Below are 20,723 nucleotides of genomic sequence, written 5' to 3'. Positions count from 1 at the left end.
TGGGAGATAGGTGGGTATGTCCTCAATAAAAATATCTTTTTTCCCTCTCATTGGCTCCCTTTTATTTTTTTGTTTCCAGCAGTTTTACCATGATGTATTTAATTTGTTGAGGGTTACTTGGTAAATTTAAACTTTGTTATTTGTCCTTCTAACGAATAAATTCAATTCCCACTGAATTTCTTGGACTTGTAGGGTTGTTGTTTTGGATCAAATTTGAAATATTTTGGCCTGTATTTATTCAAATAATTTTCTATATTGCTCTCTTTCCAAACCTTCAATTACATGCATATTGACTGCTTAGACTGTCAAGTTTTGTTTTTAATTTCAGGCATTCTTTCCTTTCTTTCTTTCTTTTTTTTTTTTTTTTTTTTTGCCCTTTTTAGGGCCACACCTGAGGCATATGGAAGTTCCCATGCTAGGGCTTGAATCAGAGCTGCAGTTGCCAGCCACAGCCACAGAAACATGAGATCTGAACCATGTATGTGACCTACACCACAGCTCACGGCAGTGCCAGATCCTTAACCCACTGAGCAAGGCCAGGGATCAAACCTGAATCTTCATGGACACTAGTCAGGTTCATTACTGCTAAGCCATAATGGGAATTCTAATTCTAGCCATTCTGATAGGTGGTGAGTAGTATCTAATTATGGTTTTAAATTACATTCCTGTAATTACTAACTATATCAGGCAGCTTTTCATATTGTTTTTTGCCATTTATATATCATTTTGGTGAAATATGTCTATTAAAATTTTTGCTCATTTAAAAATTAATTTTCTTATTATTGTGTTTTGAGAGTCCTTGATATATCACAGATAAAAGTCAATTATTAGATGTATATGCTTAGCTAACATTTTCTCCCAGTCTATTGCTTTTTTGTTGTTCTCTTAACAATGTCCTTTGTGGCCCAGAAGTTTTAGTTTGAAATATCCAATTTATTAAATATTTCTTTAAAGCATTATGCTTTATGGGTTGTATTAAAGAAATCTGTGGCTAGGCCACACATATTTTCCATGCTTTCTTTTAAAAGTATTACAGTTGTATGTTTTATGTATATGCACTATTTTGAATAAATGTTTGCATATACTGCTAACATAGGCTGAGGTTTTTTTCCTGTCGTTTTAAGCATATGGATATCTAACTGTCTCTGTACCATTTGTTAAAAAAATTGTTTTTCCAACAAATTGTTTGTATACGGGTGAGGTAAATCAACTGGACATATTTGCCAGGGTCTAATTCTAGACTCACTATTCTGTTTCATTGTTCTATATGGCTATCCTTTCACCAATGTCTTGCTTATTTTCCTTATATTATGCTTTATGCCAGGTCTTAACATGAGTTGGAGTATATCCTCCAGTTCCTTTTCAAAATTGCTTTAACTATTCTAGGCCTTTTGTCAATCCATGTAAATTTCAGAGTCAATGCCTAGTTACTTATGATGGAGCATGATAATGTGTGAAAATAGGACATGTACATGTATGTGTAACTGGGTCACCATGCTGTATAGTAGAAAAAAATTGTATTAGGGAAATAACTATTAAAAAATAATAATAAAAAAATTTCAGAGTCAGTTTGTTAATTTATACAAAAAAATTTACTAGGATTTCTACTGGGATTGTGAGGAGTTTATAGATCAATTACAAAGAATTTACAGTATACCTGTATATTCAGTATATCTGTATCTTTATGTGATGATATTTTGGTATTTTTTTGTCATTCAAGGAATTTTTCAATTTCATTTAAGTTGTCAAATTAATAGGCATAAATTTGTTTTTGTAATATTCCCTTAAAATCTTTTATTTTTTTATTTTTCCTTTTTTAATTTTTTTTTTTTTTTTGTCTTTTTGCTATTTCTTGGGCCGCTCCTGCGGCATATGGAGGTTCCCAGGCTAGGGGCTGAATCAGAGCTGTAGCCACCGGCCTATGCGAGAGCCACAGCAACGCGGGATCCGAGCCGCATCTGTGACCTACACCACAGCTCACGGCAACGCCGGATCGTTAACCCACTGAGCAAAGGCAGGGACCGAACCGGCAACCTCATGGTTCCTAGTCGGATTCGTTAACCACTGCGCCACGACGGGAACTCCTCCTTTTTTAATATTTTATGATTTTTTACTTTGTTCTGTTATAGTTGGTTTACAGTGTTCTGTCAATTTCTACTGTACAGCAAAGTGACACAGTCATATATATTCTTTTTCTTACATTATCCTCCATCATGTTCCATCACAAGTGACTGGACATAGTTCCCTTTGCTATATGGCAGGATCTCAGTGCTTATCCATTCCAAATGCAACAGTTTGCATCTATTAACCCCAGACTCCCAATCCACGAGTGTCTTCTCTGTGGAAACGTTCATTTGTGCCATATATTAGATTCCAGATATGTGATATGTGATATGTGTTTCTCTGACTTACTTCACTTAGAATGAGAGTCTCTAGTTCTATCCATGTTACTGCAAATGGCATTATTTTGGGTTTTTTATGGCTGAGTAGTATTCCATTGTGTATATGTCCACATCTTCTTAATCCGTTCATCTGTCGATGGACATGTCTTGGCTATTGTGAATAGTGCTACAATGAACACACAGGTGCATGTGTCTTTTTCAATGAAAGATTTGTCTGGATATATGCACAAGAGTGGGAGGGCTGGGTCATGTGGTAGTTCTATATTTAGTTTTCTGAGGTACCTCCATACTGGTTTCCGTAATGTTTGTACCAGTTTACATTCCCACCAACAGAGCAGGAGGGTTCCCTTTTCTCCACACCCTCTCCAGCATTTGTTATGTGTTGACTAATTAATATGGCCATTCTGACTGGTGTGAGGTGGTACCTCATAGTAGTTTTGATTTTCATTTCTCTAACAGTCAGCGATGTTGAACATTTTTTCATGTGTTTGTTGGCCATCTGTTTATCTTCTTTGGAGTAATGTCTATTCAGGTCTTTTGCCCATCTTTCAATTGGGTTGTTGGTTTTTTGCTGTTGAAATGTATAAGTTATTTGTATATTTTAGAGATCATGCCCTTGTCATCTGCATTGTTTGAAACTATTTCCCCCATTCAATAGGTTGTCTTCTTTTTTATTTATGGTTGCTTTGCCATGCAAAACCTTGTCAGTTTGATTAGATTCCATTGGTTTGTTTTTGCTTATATTTCTGTTGCCTTGGGAGACTGACCTAAGAAGGCATTTGTGAGGTTGATGTCGGAGAATGTCTTGCCTATGTTCTCTTCTAGGAGTTTGATGGTGTCTTGTCTTACGATTAAGTCTTTAAGCCATTTTGAGTTTATTTTTGTGCATGGTGTGAAGGCGTGTTCCAGTTTCATTGATTTACATGTAGTTGTCCAGTTTTCCCAGCACCATTTGCTGAAGAGACTGTCTTTTCCCCATTTTATATTCTTGGCTCCTTTCTTGAAGATTAATTGACCACAGGTGTCTGGGTTTATTTCTGGGTTCTCTATTCTGTTTCATTGGTCTGTATGTCTGTTTTGGTACCAGTACCACACTGTTCTGATTACTGCAGCTTTGTAATATTGCCTGATGTCTGGGAGAGTGATGCCTTCTGCTTGGATTTTGTTCCTTGGGATGCTTTGGAATTTCTGGGTCTTTTATGGTTCCACAGAAATTTTTAGATTGTTCCAGTTCTGTGAGAAATGTCATGGGTAATTTGATAGGGGTTCCATTAAATCTGTAGGTTTTTTTGGGTAGTATGGCCATTTTTACAAAATTAATTTTTCCAACCCAGGAGCATGGAATATCTTTGAATTTTTTTAATCCTCTTTAATTTCCTTGATTAATTCTCAGCATGTAAGTCTTTCACCTCCTTGGTCAGATTTATTCCTAGGTATTTAAGTTTTTTGGGTGCAATTTTTAAAGTTATTGTATTTTTATATTCTTTTCCCAGTGTTTCATTGTTAGTAAACAGAAATGAAACCAATTTCTGAAGTTAATCTTGTGTCCTGTTACTTTGCTGAATTTTTTGATCAGTTCCAGTTGTTTTTGTGTGGAGTCCTTAGGGTTTCCTGTATATTGTATCATGTCCTCTGCATACAGTTACAACTTTACCTCTTCTCTTCCAGTTTGGATACATTTTATTTCTTTTGTTTGTCTGATTGCTGTGGCTAGGACTTCACATACTATGTTGAATAAAAGTGGTGAGAGTGGGCACCCTTGTCTTGTGGAGACACAAGGCTTACAGCTTTTTTCCACTGAGTACTGTATTGGCTCTGGGTTTGTCATAAATGGCTTTTATTATTTTAAGGTATGTTCCTTTTATACCCACTTTGGTAAGATTTTTTTTTATCATGAATGAATGTTGGACTTTGTCAAATGCTTTTTCTGCATCTGTTGAGATGATCATGCGGTTTTTGACTTTTGTTTATGTGATCGTTAATTGATTTGCATACGTTGAACCATTCTTGTGAACCTGGGATGAATACCACTTGGTCCTGGTGTATAATCTTTTTTATATCTTTTTGGATTCGATTGGCTAAAATTTTGTTAAGAAATCGTGGTCTATATCCATCAAAGATATTGGCCTATAATTTACTTTTTTTAGTAGTATCTTTGTCTGGTTTTGGTATTATGGTGATAGCGGTTTCATAGAATTTCTTTGTGTTACTTCTTCTCCTACCTTTTGGAAAAGTTTAAGAAGAATGAGTATAAGTTCTTCTTTGTATGTTTTACAGAATTAGCCTGTGAAGCCATTTGGTCCTGGACTTTTGTTTGTAGGGAGTGTTTTTATTACATATTCATTTTCATTTCTAGTGGTCAGTCTGTTCAGTTATCTATTTCTTCTTGATTCAGTTTTGGCAGGCTCTAAGTCTCTAGAAAGTTGTCTATTTCTTCTGGGTTGGAAAGATTTTTGGCATATAATTGTTCTTAGCATTCTCTTATGGTTTTTTTTTTTTTTTTTTTTTGGTATTCCTGCAGTATCTGTTGAAATTTCTTTTTCATTTTTTATATTGAGTTTTTTCCTTCTTCTTAGTGAATCTGACCAGAGGTTTCTCAATTTTGTGTACCCTTTCAAAGAACCAACTCTTGGTTTTACTGATTTTTTCCTGCTGTTTTTGGAATCTCTGTTTTATTGATTTCTCTAATCTACATAATTTCCTTCTTTCTCCTGACTTTAAGTTTTGATTGTTCTTCTTTTTCTAATTTATTTAGATGGTGGGTTAAGTTATTGAGATTTTTCTTCTTTTCTGAGGAAGGCCTGTATCATTATGAACTTCCCTCTAAGCACTGCTTTCATGGCATCCCATATATTTAGAATGGTTGTGTCTTCATTATCATTTGTCTCAAGGTATTTTTTTGTTTGTTTGTTTGTTTTAGGGCCGCACCCACGGCATATGGAGTTTCTCAGGCTAGAGGTTGAATCAGAGCTGTAGCCACTGACCTATGCCACAGCCACAGCAACGTGGGATCTAAGCCGTGTCTGCGACCTATACCACAGCTCATGGCAATGCTGCATCCTTAACCCACTGAGCGAGGCCAGGGACTGAACAACTTGCAATCTCATGGTTCCTAGATGGATTCGTTTCCACTGCACCACAATGGGAAATCCTGTCTCAAGTTATTTTTAAATTTCCTTTTGGATTTCCTTATTGACCCATTGGTTTTTTTAGGAGCATGTTGTTTAGTCTCCATGCAGTCAGTTTTTTCTCATTTCTTTTCCTGTGGCTGATTTCTAATCTCATGTCGTTCTTGTCAAAGATGCCTGAAATAATTTCTATACTCTTTAATTTGTTGAGGTTAGTTTTGTGCTCCAGTATGTGGTCAATACTTGAGAATGTTCCGTGTGCACTTGAAAAGAATGCATATTCTGATTTTTTTGGATGTAATGTCCTAAATGTCAATGAAATCTAACTTTTCTATTGTATCATTTGGGATCTCTGTTGCCTTATTGATTTTCTGTCTAGAGGATCTATCCATTGATGTGAGTGGAGCATTAAATTATCCTACTTTTATTGTATTCCCAACAATGTCTCTTTTTATGTCTGTTAGTATTTGTTTTAGGTATCTGGGTGCTCCTATCTTAGGGGCATATATATTGACAATTGTAATATCCTTTTCTTGAATGGATCCTTTTATCATCAAATAGTGTCCTTCTTTGTCTTTCTTTACGGCCTTCATTTTAAAGTCTATTTTAGTGATACAGGCATTGCAACTCCTGTTTTCCTATCTTGTCCATTGGCATGAAATAGCTTTTCCCATCCCCTCATTTTCAGTTTCTATGTGTCCTTTGCCCTAAAGGTGAGTCTCTTGTAAACAGAATATTGTAGGCTCTTGCTTTTTTTGTCCAATCTGGCCCTCTATGTCTTTTGATTGGCACATTCAGTTCATTGACATTTAAGGTGATTATTGATAAGTATGTATTTATTGCCATTTTAAACCTTGTTTTCCATTTGATTCCATGTTTCTCCTTTGTTCCTTTATTTTTTTGGTTGGATGATTTCCTTTTATTTTATGCTTGTGTCCTTTTCTTTTTAGTTTTTGTGAATGTTTGGTTTTGATTTGTAGTTCCCTGATTTTCAAGTATATTAACCCCCTCCTATGTCTGTTTGTTTTAGCCTGATAGGTATAGGCTCAAAACATTAAAAAAAAAAAAGAGAGAGAGAGAGAGAGATTTTCTTACTTTCCGTTCCCACTTTCTATGATTTTGAAGTTCTTACTTTCCTTTCCCACATTCTATGATTCTGAAGTCCTTTTTAACATCTTCATGTTTGTCTTTTTGCTGTTCCTTGTGTTTATCGTCATTTTTACAATAGTTTTTTTTTTTTCTTCTAGATCTGTATACTGGCTTATTTAAGTGATTGCTTTCCAGTTGTGATTTCCTCCATTTATTCTTACTTCTTTATTTAGAGAAACCTTTTCAGTATTTCTTTTAGAATGGGTTTAGTATTTCTGTACTCTTTCAGTTTTTGTTTTTTGGAGAAATTCTTTATTTCTTCTTCTATTTTAATGATATTCTTGCTGGGTAGAGTATTCTAGGCTGCAAATGTTTCCCTTTTAGAGCTTTGAATGTATCTTGCCACTCTCTTCTGGCCTGTAGTGTTTCAGTGAGAAATCAGCTGGTAGCCTTATGGCGTTTCCCTTATAATTAAATTTTGTTTTTCTCTTTCTGCCTTTAGAATCCTCTCTTTAACTTTTTCCATTTTTATTATAATATGTCTTGGTGTGGGCCTGTTTGATTCCAGCTTGTTTGGGTCCCTCTGTGCTTCCTGTATCTTGATATCTGTTTCCTTTACATTTAGAAAGTTTTGACCATAATTTCTTCAAATATATTTTCAATCCTCTTTTCTTTTTCTTCTCCTTCCGGAATCCCTATTATGTGTAGATCACCCCACCTTATATTATCCCTTAGATATCTTATATTGATTTCATGTTTTTTCTTTTGGTTTTCTGTCTGCTCTCATGACTGGGTAGTTTCCATTATTCTATCTTCCAAGTCACTAATTCATTCCTCTGCGTTATGCATGCTGCTCCTTAGTGCCTTTAACTCAGTTTGTGTCTCTGCGAATGAATTTTTAAATTTTTCTTGGTTCCTCTTTATATTTTCTAGTTCCTTTCTAAAGTAATCTACACTACTGTTTAGAGCCACTCTTATTTCCTTCATATTCACCCTTAATTCCTTCAGTATTTCCACTATCTCCCTTTTGAACTCAATGTCTATCAGATTGCAGAGTTCTGTTTCATTGTTTGCTGCTTCATGTGAATTCTCCTGTTCTTTTAACTGGGAATGGTTCCTGAGCTTCTTCATTTCAGTTATATTTTTCTTTTTCTGTGAATTTAGGGAAACAAACTACTGTAGTTTTGGAGGGCTACTTCTAAGCAAGAATGCACCTTTGTATTCTGTGGGAGAGGTTACTATTTGTTTTTAGTATGGGAGTTTGGATATTTCCTGTCTCTTTCTTCAGTGTGAGCAGGCTGTTATCTCCCTGAGTGTGTTTCCAGGGAAAAGGAGGCAATTGGCAGGGCTAGCAGTCAGTACTTATTTTCTGAGCTCTTGACAGTAGCAGGGGCCTGCAGGAAGGTGGTGCAAGCTACTCCTAGTTCCAGGGCCCTGGGAAGTCAAAATGAGCCTCAGGCAGATTTAGGCAGTGCCTGGAGCATTTGGCAGTGGCAGTGGCAGGGTATGTGAGTTCCCAGGGGAGTGAGAGCAACAGCAGGTGGTGTTCGGTCACAATGTCCTCCTCTGTGGTACCCTCTGAGGTGATTAGGACCACAAGTGGTACCTGTTCATGGACCCCTAGTGGTGGCAGGCCATTCCCACCTCTGGAGTCAGGGATAAGTAAAGTGGTTTGCCCCTGCCACCTATATACCATGCAAGAAGCACCCTGTCCCACTTAGCCCACACAGGAGTTATTGCACAGGCTGCTCCCAGTTCCAGAGTACTGGGAAGTGACAGAGATCAAGCATATGTGGATGCTGCCTGAAGCATTTGGCAGTGGCAGCAGCATGGCAGGTGTGTTCCAGGGGGGTGAGAGCATAAACGGGTAGTGCTTGATTGCAGTGCCCTTTTTTTGTGCTGACCTCTGAGGTGACTGGGGCAAGGTGGGTCCTGTTCACAGACACCTAGTGGTGGTGGGCCATGCCCCACTCTGGTTTCTGAGATGACTGCTGTGGTTTGTTTTTGTCTCCTGTAGATCACACAAGAGGCTCCGCATCATGCTTAGCCCCTTTCTGCCCTTAGCCCACACACAGGTGCCCAGCCACTGAGACCGCCTAAGAGGCACCTGCTCTCCCATAGCCCAAGCAAGTGGCCTCTTACCACTCGTAGCCTAAGCCAGAGGTGCCCTGCCCTCTGAGATCCAATGTATGCACAGGGAAATACATTCCTGTGGTGGTCCACCCTTCCTCCTCTTGTCCCCCCACCAACAATGGCACCTTGCTTCTCCTGTGGGCCCAGACTTCCTCGGGCTGTGGTGTTCTGCTCCCCAGCCCATGGCACACAGCTCCCTAGCCCCTCAGACTGTCCTGATACAGCCAACCCTAGTCCCTCCTAGGAACTGACCTCTGGAGCCTGAGTCTCAGCGCCCAGCCCCCGCCAAGCATCTCAGGCTGTGGTGTCTGAGGTGGTGGTGCAGATGATCTGTGAGGCTCTCACTGTGCTTTGCCCTTCTCAATCCAGCTATTGTGCTTTTCTTGGCAACTTTGAGGTCCCTCCATCTTGGCTCATCACCCAAGGTGGCTTTGCAGGGTGTGGGTTCCTTTTCTCTTTCACAGCTCCCTCTCAGAGTTCTGGTCCTCTTCTGCCAGCATTCAGTAGATGTTCTGTGTGAATCGTGCTACATGTAGATTTTTTTTTTTTTGATGTGTTTGTAGGAGAAGGTGAGTACGACATCTTACTCCTCTGCCATCTTGATCCTTTTCCTTACTATCTATTTAAATGTCTGCAGAATGTTTAGTGTTGTCCTCTTTTTCATTATTTTTTAAAAAATATTTATTTTTTATTTTATGCAATTTGTAAAGGTTATAGTCCATTTAAAGTTATTATAGTATATTGACTTTATTCCCCCATTGTACAATAAATCTTTATTCCCTATCTTATATCCAACAGTTTGTACCTTCCACACCTCCACCCCTATCTTTCCCCTCCTCTGCCTCCCCACTGGTAACCATTAGTTTGTTATCTATATCTATGAATCTGTTTTTTTGTTATATTTACTAGTTCATTATATTATTTTAGTTTTCACATAGAAGTCATTCATACAGTATTTATCTTTCTCTGTCTGACTTATTAAATATATTTTCCTTCCTTGTCAGCCTAGCTACAGCTTTCTCTGTTTTATTGATCTTCTCCAATAACCAGGGGTTGGTTTCATTGGCTTTCTCTACTGTTTTATCTTTACAATTTCATTGATTTCTATCTTTATAATCATCTTATTTCTCCTTACTTTTAGTTTATTTGCTCTTCTTTTTGTAGTGTTTTAAGGTGGAAGCTTACATGATTGATTAGAGACTTATTTTTTTCTAACATAAGTATTTAATGTTATAAATTTCCCTCAAGCAATGCTTTGCTGTATCACACAAAGTTGGATATTTTGGTATGTTGTGCTTTCACTTTTATTCAATTCAAAACACTTTATAATTTCCCTTGTTACTTCACCTTTGACTCATGGGTTAGTTAGAAGTGTCTTGCATAATTTTCAAATATTTGGGAATTTTCTAGATTATGTTTTAATTTCTACATTCATTCCATTGGAACCAGATAATATATTTAGAATGATCTGAATTCCTTGGAATTTGTTAAAGATAATCTTATGGCCTAGAATATGATCCATATGCATCTGAAAAGAGAATGTTCCATATACACTTGAAAAGAGTAAATAGTATCCTGTTATTCAGTGGTTGTTTTCTTCCAAAAATCAAATCCCCTCTAGCATCTTCTTGCTTTACATCAGTGTCTTGTGCATTAAGCAGTCTTTTAAATATATATTTTGTTCACAGTTTATTATTCTTCTCAATATGAGGGTTAGTCTTTTAAAATTTACCCTACCATTATTTGTAGCCAGAGCTTTCAGACATCTTACAATATAAGAAAAGAACTTATTTTCATGGCAGTGTGTGTTGTTTTGTTGCTGTTGTTCTTTCAAGCAAAAAAAAATTTCCTAATTCATATATGTATATGAATCATTCACAATGTATAAACTGGAAGGCCAAGGACATCTAGGGTGAGGGGTGGGAAACACCACAACTAGAATTATTTTCTATTCAGTTTGGCCCAAATTAAATTAGAAGTTGGGAGTTCCCACTGTGATTCAGGAGAAACATACCCAACTAGTATCCATGAGGATGTGGGTTCAATCCCTGGCCCCACTCATTGGGTTAGGGATCCAGCCTTGCCATGAGCTGTGGTATAGTTTACATACACAGTTTGTCATTGCTATGGCCACAGCACAGGCCAGCAGCTGAAGCTCGTATTGAACACATAGCCTGGGAACTTTCATATGCCACAGGTGTGGCAAAAAAAAAAAAAAAAAAAAAAAAAAAAAAAAGTAAATTTTCACACAAAAGGAGGAACCACATATGACTGTTTTGTTTACTTACAGGTAAAACTATTTTCAAAATGTTGAAACAAATGGAAATACTATTACCTTTACACTGAGGAGGGGCACTACTCCATTTGCCAGGTGCAGAACAAAAAAGTTTGCTTTCTCCAACAAGTGAATATTCATCTGGTCCATTTGAAGGATTACAAGTATAAGTTACTAATTCATTATATTCAAATATATTCCTGTAGCTATTGGTATGTTTTCCATTTTTTATTTGTGGAGGTCGTCCACAGTAAACCCCTAAAAGGGAAGAAAAGAGAAAATAAAGGCAAAAAGAAGGTAAAAGAGTAAGGCAGCAATAGCAAAGTTCCACGAACTACCTGCAATATATTATTTAATATATGCTTTCTAGAAGTTAGTTATTAATTCAGTATCCATTCAGAAGAAAGTTGCCATGAGGAAATGTATTATCCCACATTCGAACCATGTAGAAATAAACTTCCAAGAACAAAATTAATTTTCTTAAATACCTCTAAAATATCTATGAAATACCTTTATTTATCTATAAGGGCATGTTTAAGTTTTGTTCTGGTCATCCTAAGAGGTAGAAATTTAATGAGAAAATATACTTGTGATTAAAAATAAAATACACTGATAGCTTAGAAATGTTTTATGATTTATAAATATAATCATTCACTACATCAGTTGTTCATAATAATACCAAAATATTGTCTTTTTTCACGGTCATCCTTATAAGTATATGGTGAAATTTTCCAGAGTCTACAAATTGTCTGATTTTGCCACAGACTGAAACCGGATGTATTTATTTAAGCCAGATATTGAAGAGGTTTACAAAAATGTAAGATAATGCCACTATTCTGTTTGTTTTAGAAATTTTTGATTTTTTTATATAAAGATATGTTACATATGCTAATATATATTGACTTTGCTGTTCTTACAAATGAATTAACTATTTAAAAACTTTTGTTTTAGTTCTAATATAATTAGTATCAATATATATAACCCATATTAAAAAAAAAGTCCTCTGGGATCAATCTTGGTTTAAAAGCATAAACAAGGTGCCAAGGCCAAAAAGCTTGAAATTTCCTAGTCTAAATTCCAAAGTGAGAATTTACTTACTTTCACATTGTGGCATTCTATCACTCCAAAACACGTCCTGTCCAATAAGTTGACAAGTTAGAATACCTTTCCCTTTTAAATGGTAACTAAATGAAAAAAGAAAAAGTTACTATTTCTTTAACACATAACACAATGCACATAATAATGAAAATTTTATGTGGTTGTTTTTCTCTGCTACAGTCGTTTCAGGGAGCAGTTTCTTAACTGACATGATATAATGAAAGCGCTAACCAAATCTGTGATTTTTAATCAAATAAAGAGTTTCGAGTGAACACACACTGACTTAGGGCAAAACGTCTAAATTACACTGTCAGGCCCATGTAATTCTTTGCTATCTATGGCAAAATATCACAATTCGCTTCTATGTTTTTGCTCACACATAATACTTTTACATACATAGTCCTTTACTCATAGAAATCAGGCCCTACAGCTTGCCTGCTTGGATTCAATTTCTGCCTCTAAGATTAACTTCTTATTTGAGCTTAGGCAAGTCCCTTAATGTTTCTCTTGCTCAGTTTCCTCATCTATGTAAAGGAGATAATAGTATATACCTCATGGGCTTCTTCGAGAATTAGATAAGTTAGCATCAGATACATAGTTGAGTGCTAGGTAAATTTTAACTCTTATTAATATTCTTTAGATCAGAGTATCTTTCTAGGAATAGCTCAGGAATACTACTCAATGAAATGCCTGATGATTTAAATTCACAGTACTCTCTCTTCCTTCTAGACTCTCATTGTACTGATCATAAATAATTCTATGCGTAACTATGTACTTCTTAATTATGATTTTGCTTTAATATATATTATATTAGTACATGCTGTGTTTCTAATTAGGCTACAACTTTTTTGAAAGGAGTCTATGCCTTGAATTTTTGGTAACCTTCAAAGTGCCTAAGAGACTCTATATGTGTTGACAGGATGATATATTTTTACTTCATCAATTTAAAAATAGTCAATGACACTGCTTCTACATGGTTCCAGATGACTTTTCATCAAGGATCATTCATTTTATGTATATTATAGTGTTTTAGGAGAAGATGTGAGGAAGGTGGCAGACTTGGAAGCACTAAGATTCTGTCTCTCTAACAAAGCAAAATCTGCAATGGCAGAATCTGCCTGATGTCACTATTTTTGAATTCTGGAGTCGGTGGAAGGCTTTTAACTTCTAGGAGAAAACTCAGACAGGTAATCTGCATTAATTTCAGTCAATTTCAGCTCTTAGGAAAATAGCAGCTACCTATCTCCAAACTTAGCATGTGGCAGGCAGCTGTGCATGTGTTCTCAGAGAAGGTCACACACAGGTTGCAGAGCTAGGATGGTCAAAAAGAACTGTCCTCCAAATACCAAGGATCTATGCTCTGGTTTCTGACTGCTGTTTCTGATCACAGAAAGTGATGAGCAGCTATTGTCACACTTCCTGTACTCTTGTAAGACTTTTCCTTGTTTGCTGAAGTGACTTACATGGGATTTAAGATCTAGCACTATTTAAGTACAACTTCATTTTTTCATTTTTGTCCTCTCAGAAGCCAGGCATTAAAGACTAAGGCATTTAAAAACAACTGCATATGTGGGGAAATTTAGAAAGTGAGTGTGCACATTCAGTGGAAAAACTCAGAGACAGCCTAGAAAACTTTCAGTTTACATCTCAGACTGATCCTTGGAATAAAAGCATCCTACAACAATCAAAAAACAAAAACAATAACAAAACTGCAATACCTAAGAAGGGAGAGAATCTTATTTCCAGAGTTATCAGATTGTTAGATTTCAATGTCTAGTATTCCAAAAAAAATCACCAAGCATACAAAGAAACAGGAAAGTATGGCCCATTCAAAAGAAAAAAGAAAAAAAATAAATCAGCAAAAACTACCCCTGAGAAATATCTGATGACAAATAGGTTAGACAAACTCTTCAAAATAACTATCTTAAAGGTGCTAAAAGAACTGAAAGAAGTGGATAAAGTCAAGATAATGTTATGTGAACAAAGTGGAAGTATCATAAATAGACAGAAGCCAAAAAGAAATTCTAGAACTCAAAAGTACAACACCTGGTGTGAAAAGTTCACTAGAGGGATTAAAGGCAAATTTGAGCAGGCAGAAGGAAGAAATCAGTGGACAAGAATATAGAATGATGGAAATTATTGTGTTTGAGGAACAGAAAGAAAAGAAAGTGAACAGAGCCTAAATGACCTGTGGGACATCATCAAGTAGTCCAATGTACACATTGTGGGAATCTCAGAGGGAGAAGAGACATAAAAAGGATCAATAAGAATATGTGAAAAAAAATAATGGTGGGCAACTCCCTAAATTTGATGAGAGACATAAAAATTAACATCTAAGAAACTCAATAAACTCCAGGTAAAATGAACTCAAAGAGACTCACATGAAGACACATAATTAAACTTTCAAAATACAAAGACAGAGTGGCCACAATGGTGGAGTAGAAGGACCTTAGGCTTGCCTCCTCTCATGAGCACAACCAAACTTACAACAATCTGGAGAACAACAATCATTTAAAAAGACTGAAACCTACCAGAAAATATCTTCCATAGCTAAAGACATAAAGATGGGACCAGGAGGATATTTGTAGGAGGAGTTAATGCATGATATGATATAATCAAATTCTCCCAGGTAGGTGCCCCAAAAACTGGAGAATAATTATACTACAGAAATTCTCCCACAGGAGTGAGGGTTCTGAGCCCTATGTTGGCCCTCAGGCTGGGGTTCCAACACCGGGAAGAGGAGTCCCAAAAGCATTTGTATTTGAAGTCCAGTGAGCTTTGACTGCAGGAGCTCCACAGGATTGGGTAAAATAGAGAATTCACTCTTAAAGGGCACACAGAAAAATCTCATGTACATCAGAACCAAAGGCAAAAGCAGTAATTTGATGGGATCCTGGGCTAAACCTAGTTGTTGGTTTTAGAGGGTCACCTGAGGAGGTGAGAGGTGGCTGTGGCTGACCCTGGGGACATAGTCACTGGTGGAGATATACCAGGGAGCATTCATCTGTGTGAGCTCTCCTGGAGGCTGACAGTTTGGCACCAAGACCTGGCCTTACCCAAAGCCTATAGGCGCTAGGGCTGGGACATCTCAGGCCAAACAATAAATAGCAGACAGGTGCCCAAAGACTTTCTGAGCCTACAGTTGCCTCTAAACACACTCCAAGAAATGATCCTGCCCACCTGAGGGCCAAGAGCCAGCTCTATTCCTCAGGGGGCCGGCTCCAGCTCCTCCCTCCAGGAAGCCCGCTCAAGCCTCTAGACCAGTCTCACTTACTAGGGGCAAACATCAGAAGCAAGATAACTAAAATCCTACAGCCTTCAGACCAAGCCTGCAAATGCAGGCCAGAATCTACCCTGGGCCAGATGGTCCTGGCCCTTGAGTGACAAGAAGGAAATGCACTGCTGGGACACATAGGTTGTTTCTTAAAGAGGGTCACTTCTCCAAGGTTGAGAAACATAACTAACCTACCATGTACATAAAAATACAAATAGCAATTTAGAGAAAATGATGCAACTGTGTTTCAAAAAAAGAACAAGACAAAACCTCAGAAAAAGAACTAAGTGACATTGAGATAGGTGATCTACCTGATTATGTAATAATAATCATTCATAATCCTCAACAAAATACTAACAAACTGATTCCAAAAATAGATTAAAAGGATTATACATCATGCTCCTATGAGATATATCCCAGGGATGCAAGGGTTTTCCAAATTTGCAAATCAATGTGATATACCACATAAATAAATTGAAGACTAAAACAATATGATCTTCTTAATAAATGCAGAAAAAGCTTTTGATAAAATGCAACATTCATTTATGATAAAAGCTATTCAAAAAGTGAGTATAAGGGAACCCACTTCAACATAATAAAGACCATATATTACAAACCCATAGCTAATATCACACTCAACAGAGAAAATCTGAAAGCATTTCCTTTAAGATCAGGAAGAGGGCAAGGATGTCCACTCACACCGCTTTTATTCAACATTATTTTGAAAGTCCTAGCTACAGCAATCAGAGAAGGAAAAGAAAAGACATCCAAATTGGAAAAGAAGTAAAATTATCACTGTTTTGCACATGACATGATAGTATACAAAGAAAATCCTAAAGACAGTGTGACAAAACCACTTGAGCTCATCAATGGTATGTTGGTACAGTTGCAGGATACAAAACCAATACACAGAAATCTGCTGCATTCCTATACACTAAAAACAAAAGAGCAAAAAGAGAAACTCCCATTTACCATCACATCGAAAATAATAAAACACCTAGAAGTAAACCTACCTAAGGAGGCAATAGACTTGTACTCTGAAAAGTGTACGATGCTAATGAAAGAAATTGAAGCTGAGACAAACAGATGGAAAAATATATTGTGTTCTTGGATTGGAAGAGTCAGTATTGTCAAAATGACTATACTACTGTAATCTAGAATCAATGCAATCTCTATCAAATTACCAGTGGCATTTTTTGCAGAACTAAAACCAAAAAAAAAAAAAATTAAATTCGTATGGAAATAGAAAAAACCCTGAATAGCCATAACCATCTTGAGAAAGAAAAATGGAGCTGGAGAAATCATGTTCCCTGGGTTCATCCTATACTATAAAGCTACAGTAATGAAAACAGTATGGTAGTCACACAAAAACAGAAATATAGATCAATGGAACAGCCCAGAAATAAACCCAGGCACTTAGGGTCAATTAACCTACGACAAAGGAGGTGAGAATAGATACTGGAGAAAAGATAGCCTCTTCAACAAGTGGTCCTTGGAAAACTGGACAGCTACATGTAAAAGAATGAAATTAGAACATTCTCTAACACCATATACAAAAATAAATTCAAAATGTATTAAAGGCCTAAATGTAAGACCAGAAACTATAAAACTCATAGAGGAAAATATAGGCAGAACACTCTTTGCATAAATTGTAGCATTATTTTTTTGGCTCCATCTCCTAGAGTAGTGGAAATAAAAACGAAAATTAAAAACTGGGCCCTAATTAAATTTAAAAGTTTTTGCACAGCAAAGGAAACCATAAACAAAATGAAAAGACAACATACAGACTGGGATAAAATATTTGTAAATGATGCTACGGAGAAGGGAATAATTTCCAAAATATACAATTTATATATCTTAATATTAAAAAACAGGAGTTCCCATCATGGCTTAGTGGAAACGAATCTGACTAAGAACCATAAGATTGTGGGTTTTAATCCCTGGCGTCGCTCAGTGGGTTATGGATCCAGCATTGCTGTGAGCTGAGGTATAGGTCACAGACAAGGCTCGTACCTGGTGTGGCTGTGGCTGTGGTGTAGGCTGGCAGCTGTAGCTCTGATTCAACCCCTAGCCTGGGAACCTCCATGTGTCGTGGGTATGGCTTTAAAAAGCAAAATAGAAACCCATGCACCTACAGCCAACTAATCCTTGACAAAGGAGGCAAGAATATACAATGGAGAAAGGACAGCTTGTTCAATAAGTGGTGCTGGGAAAACTGGACAGCCACATGGAAAAGAATGAAATTAGAACACTCCCTAACACCATACACAAAAATAAACTCCAAATGGATTCAAGACCTAGATAGAAGACCAGACACTATAAAACTCTTAGGGGAAAACATAGGCCAAACACTCTCTGACATTAACAACAGCAACATCTTCTCAGATCCACCTCTCAGAGTATTGACAACAAAAACAAAAATAAACAAATGGGACCTAATCAAATGTAAAAGTCTCTGCACAGCAAAGGAAATCCTAAACAAAATGAAAAGACAACCCACAGAGTGGGAGAAAATCTTTGCAAGTGAATCAGCTGACAAGGGATTAATCTCCAAAATTTATAAACACCTTCTGCAGCTCCATACCAAAAAAACCAAACAACCCCATCAAAAAATGGGCAGACAGTTGTCCAAAGAAGACATACAGATGGCCAAAAAACACATGAAAAGATGTTCAACATCACTCATTATTAGAGAAATGCAAAGCAAAACCACTCTGAGGTACCACCTTACACCAGCCAGAATGATCATCATCCAAAAGTCTACAAACAATAAGTGTTGGAGAGGGTGAGCAAAAGGAACCCTAGTACACTGTTGGTGGGATTGTAAACTGGTGCAACCACTGTGGAAAGCAGTATGGAGTCTCCTTAGAAAACTAAACATAGAACCACCATTTGATCCAGCAATCCCACTCCTGGGCGTCTATCCAAGAGAAAACCATGTCTCTCAAAGACACATGTACTCCGATGTTCATTGTAGCACTGTTTGCAATAGCCAAGACATGGAAACAACCTAAATATCCATCGACAGAAGAGTGGATCAAGAAGAAGTGGTACATATACACAATGGAATATTACTCAGCCATTAAAAGGAACGAAATACTGGCATTTTTAGCAACATGGATGGACCTAGAAACTATCATGCTAAGTGAAGTCAGCCATACAATGAGACACCAACATCAAATGCTTTCACTGGCATGTGGAATCTGTAAAAAGGACAGACTGAACTTCTTTGCAGAACAGATGCTGACTCACAGACACTGAAAAACTTACGGTCTCCAGAGGAGACAGTTTAGGGGTGGGGGGATGTGCCTAGGCTGTGGGATGGAAATCCTGTGAAATTAGATTGTTATGATCATTATACAACTACAGATGTGATAAATTCATTTGAGTAATAAAAGCAAAATAAATAAATAACAAAACAAAATCCCAATACAATCAAAAAAATAGGCAGAAGACCTAAACAGACATTTCTTCAAAACAGATACAGGTGACCAACAGGGATATGAAAAGATGCTCAAGATCACTAATTATTAGAGAAATACAAATCAAAACTACAATGAGGCATCACTTCACATCAGTCAGAATGGCCATCATTAAAAAGTATACAAATAATAAATGCTGGAGAGGGTGTGGAGTAAAAGGAATCCTCTACAATATTGGTGGTATTTCTGTGAGCCCTCTTTCAAACTCTGAGAGTTGGCCATTTTAAGCAGGGTGTACTTTGCAGTTAAGGATAAATTCCCCATAATTACTACATTTTGATGCTTCCAATAGGCTAATTATCATATGTAGTAAGTACACAATTTTGCGTTTCTTCAGCTTAAAATTCTTTCTATTAGTTACACATTGTTTTTAGTCTCCATAAAAAGCCCAAGAGCTGTTTTGGCTACAAGCACAACTTGTCACCTAGAAAGAAAAATGAAATCAACCTTAAGGGAATGGTTAAGTTGAGAAGCAAAGCAAAAATGGAATTTGTAACATTTACCTTATTTCCTCTTAGGAGCAACTTACTTACCCTTCAATACACGAAATGTGAACTTCTGATTCAAACTCAAAGTTTCTTTGAGGGGCATATATTTCACCATGTTCTATTGTTGGTTTCGGACATGATTTTCCTAAAAGAAAATTTTCAAATTCATTTTTAATACTAATTTCAAAACATTTAAATCAAGATCAAAATTTTAGAGTACCTTTTACTATTGGAGAAATATTATTTTCTTTAATTATCATAAGGGGAAACTTAAAATTCACATTTACCCAGAGACTAATCTTAACACAGAAAGACTCCCTAGAGATTTCACAAAACCTTAAAAAAAAAAAATGCATTGTTATCTAAAACTCGTTTTGCATTAAAAAATTACCATCAGTTTGTAATGGAAAATGGACTCTAAAATGTGTAAAACTCTCTAGAGAAAGCAAAAGACAACAAACAAAAATGATTTTGTTTCCTTACGAAAACAAGCCTCGTCAATAGGGGTCCATGAGCCATTTGCCTCACAGGAAGATTTCCGGGTTTCAAATGGATCTGGAAGGTATCCTGGGCGACACCGATACTCTATTTTGTCCCCAGGATAATAACGTTGTTGAAGGACACTCGTGAGCACCGCACTCTTCAGTTTCGGTGGATCAGGACAGACAACTGGGAATAAGAGAATAAAAACAGAAAATTAAGTATTTAATCTCTTTCATCAGCCACATGTGGCTTAGCCATAAGGAGGTAGGACAGAATAAACAGAAAGATTCTTAGCAAGATTATAACTGTCCCATGCTTTTACCCACATGGTAGTAACTGTGGAGTATCTGCCTTGCTTACTTTAAATACCACTCTATTAGCTTTTGGTTTGTCATTCGACAGTAAATTAAAGGAGATAAAATCTATGTTTTGGTATTTTTTATATATATATGGGTAGGTGTCCTTCCCCACTTTTTTCTAAATTTATTTCAAAACTCAACTCTCCTCTAAGAAGCCTTCTATGTTACATGGCACTCTGCTCAGATTACTCTTCTACAGTTCCAAACACAAGCATGTGTCACATTTGTCACTTCAGGCTCGGTTTCCTCTCAGAAGGCAAGGTCCTGGAGGTCGGGGGTCATATGCTTTCTTTTTCTACCACACTCTGTATGCACTGGGTTTTCAACAAATGCTATGGTAAGAGGTGATTACTAAATAAGCATTTTGATTGCAAAGATCAAAACAGGGAGTTTCCATCATGGTGCAGCAGAAATGAATCTGACTAGGAACCATGAGGTTGAGTGTTCGATCCCTGGCCTCCCTCAGAGGGTTAAGGATCTGGCGTTGCCATGAGCTATGTTATAGGTCCCAG

General features: G+C 36.9%; 1 protein-coding gene across 1 annotated transcript in view; it reads right to left on the bottom strand.

The window, feature by feature from the left end:
* LOC100736569 (membrane cofactor protein-like) overlaps positions 1-20,723 on the bottom strand; it is a 50,181-nt gene that overhangs the window by 20,285 nt on the left and 9,173 nt on the right. The window contains exons 2-5 of the mRNA XM_003482667.3: positions 19,853-20,038; positions 19,415-19,514; positions 12,126-12,211; positions 11,088-11,285 (exon numbers count right to left, since the gene is read on the bottom strand). Of these exons, the coding sequence (XP_003482715.2) occupies positions 11,088-11,285; positions 12,126-12,211; positions 19,415-19,514; positions 19,853-20,038 (570 nt within the window). The remainder of the gene's footprint in view (positions 1-11,087; positions 11,286-12,125; positions 12,212-19,414; positions 19,515-19,852; positions 20,039-20,723) is intronic.

This window comes from Sus scrofa, chromosome 9 (genome assembly GCF_000003025.6).
Source record: "Sus scrofa isolate TJ Tabasco breed Duroc chromosome 9, Sscrofa11.1, whole genome shotgun sequence".
NCBI lineage: Eukaryota > Metazoa > Chordata > Mammalia > Artiodactyla > Suidae > Sus > Sus scrofa.
This window is presented reverse-complemented; position numbering and strand designations above follow the sequence as displayed.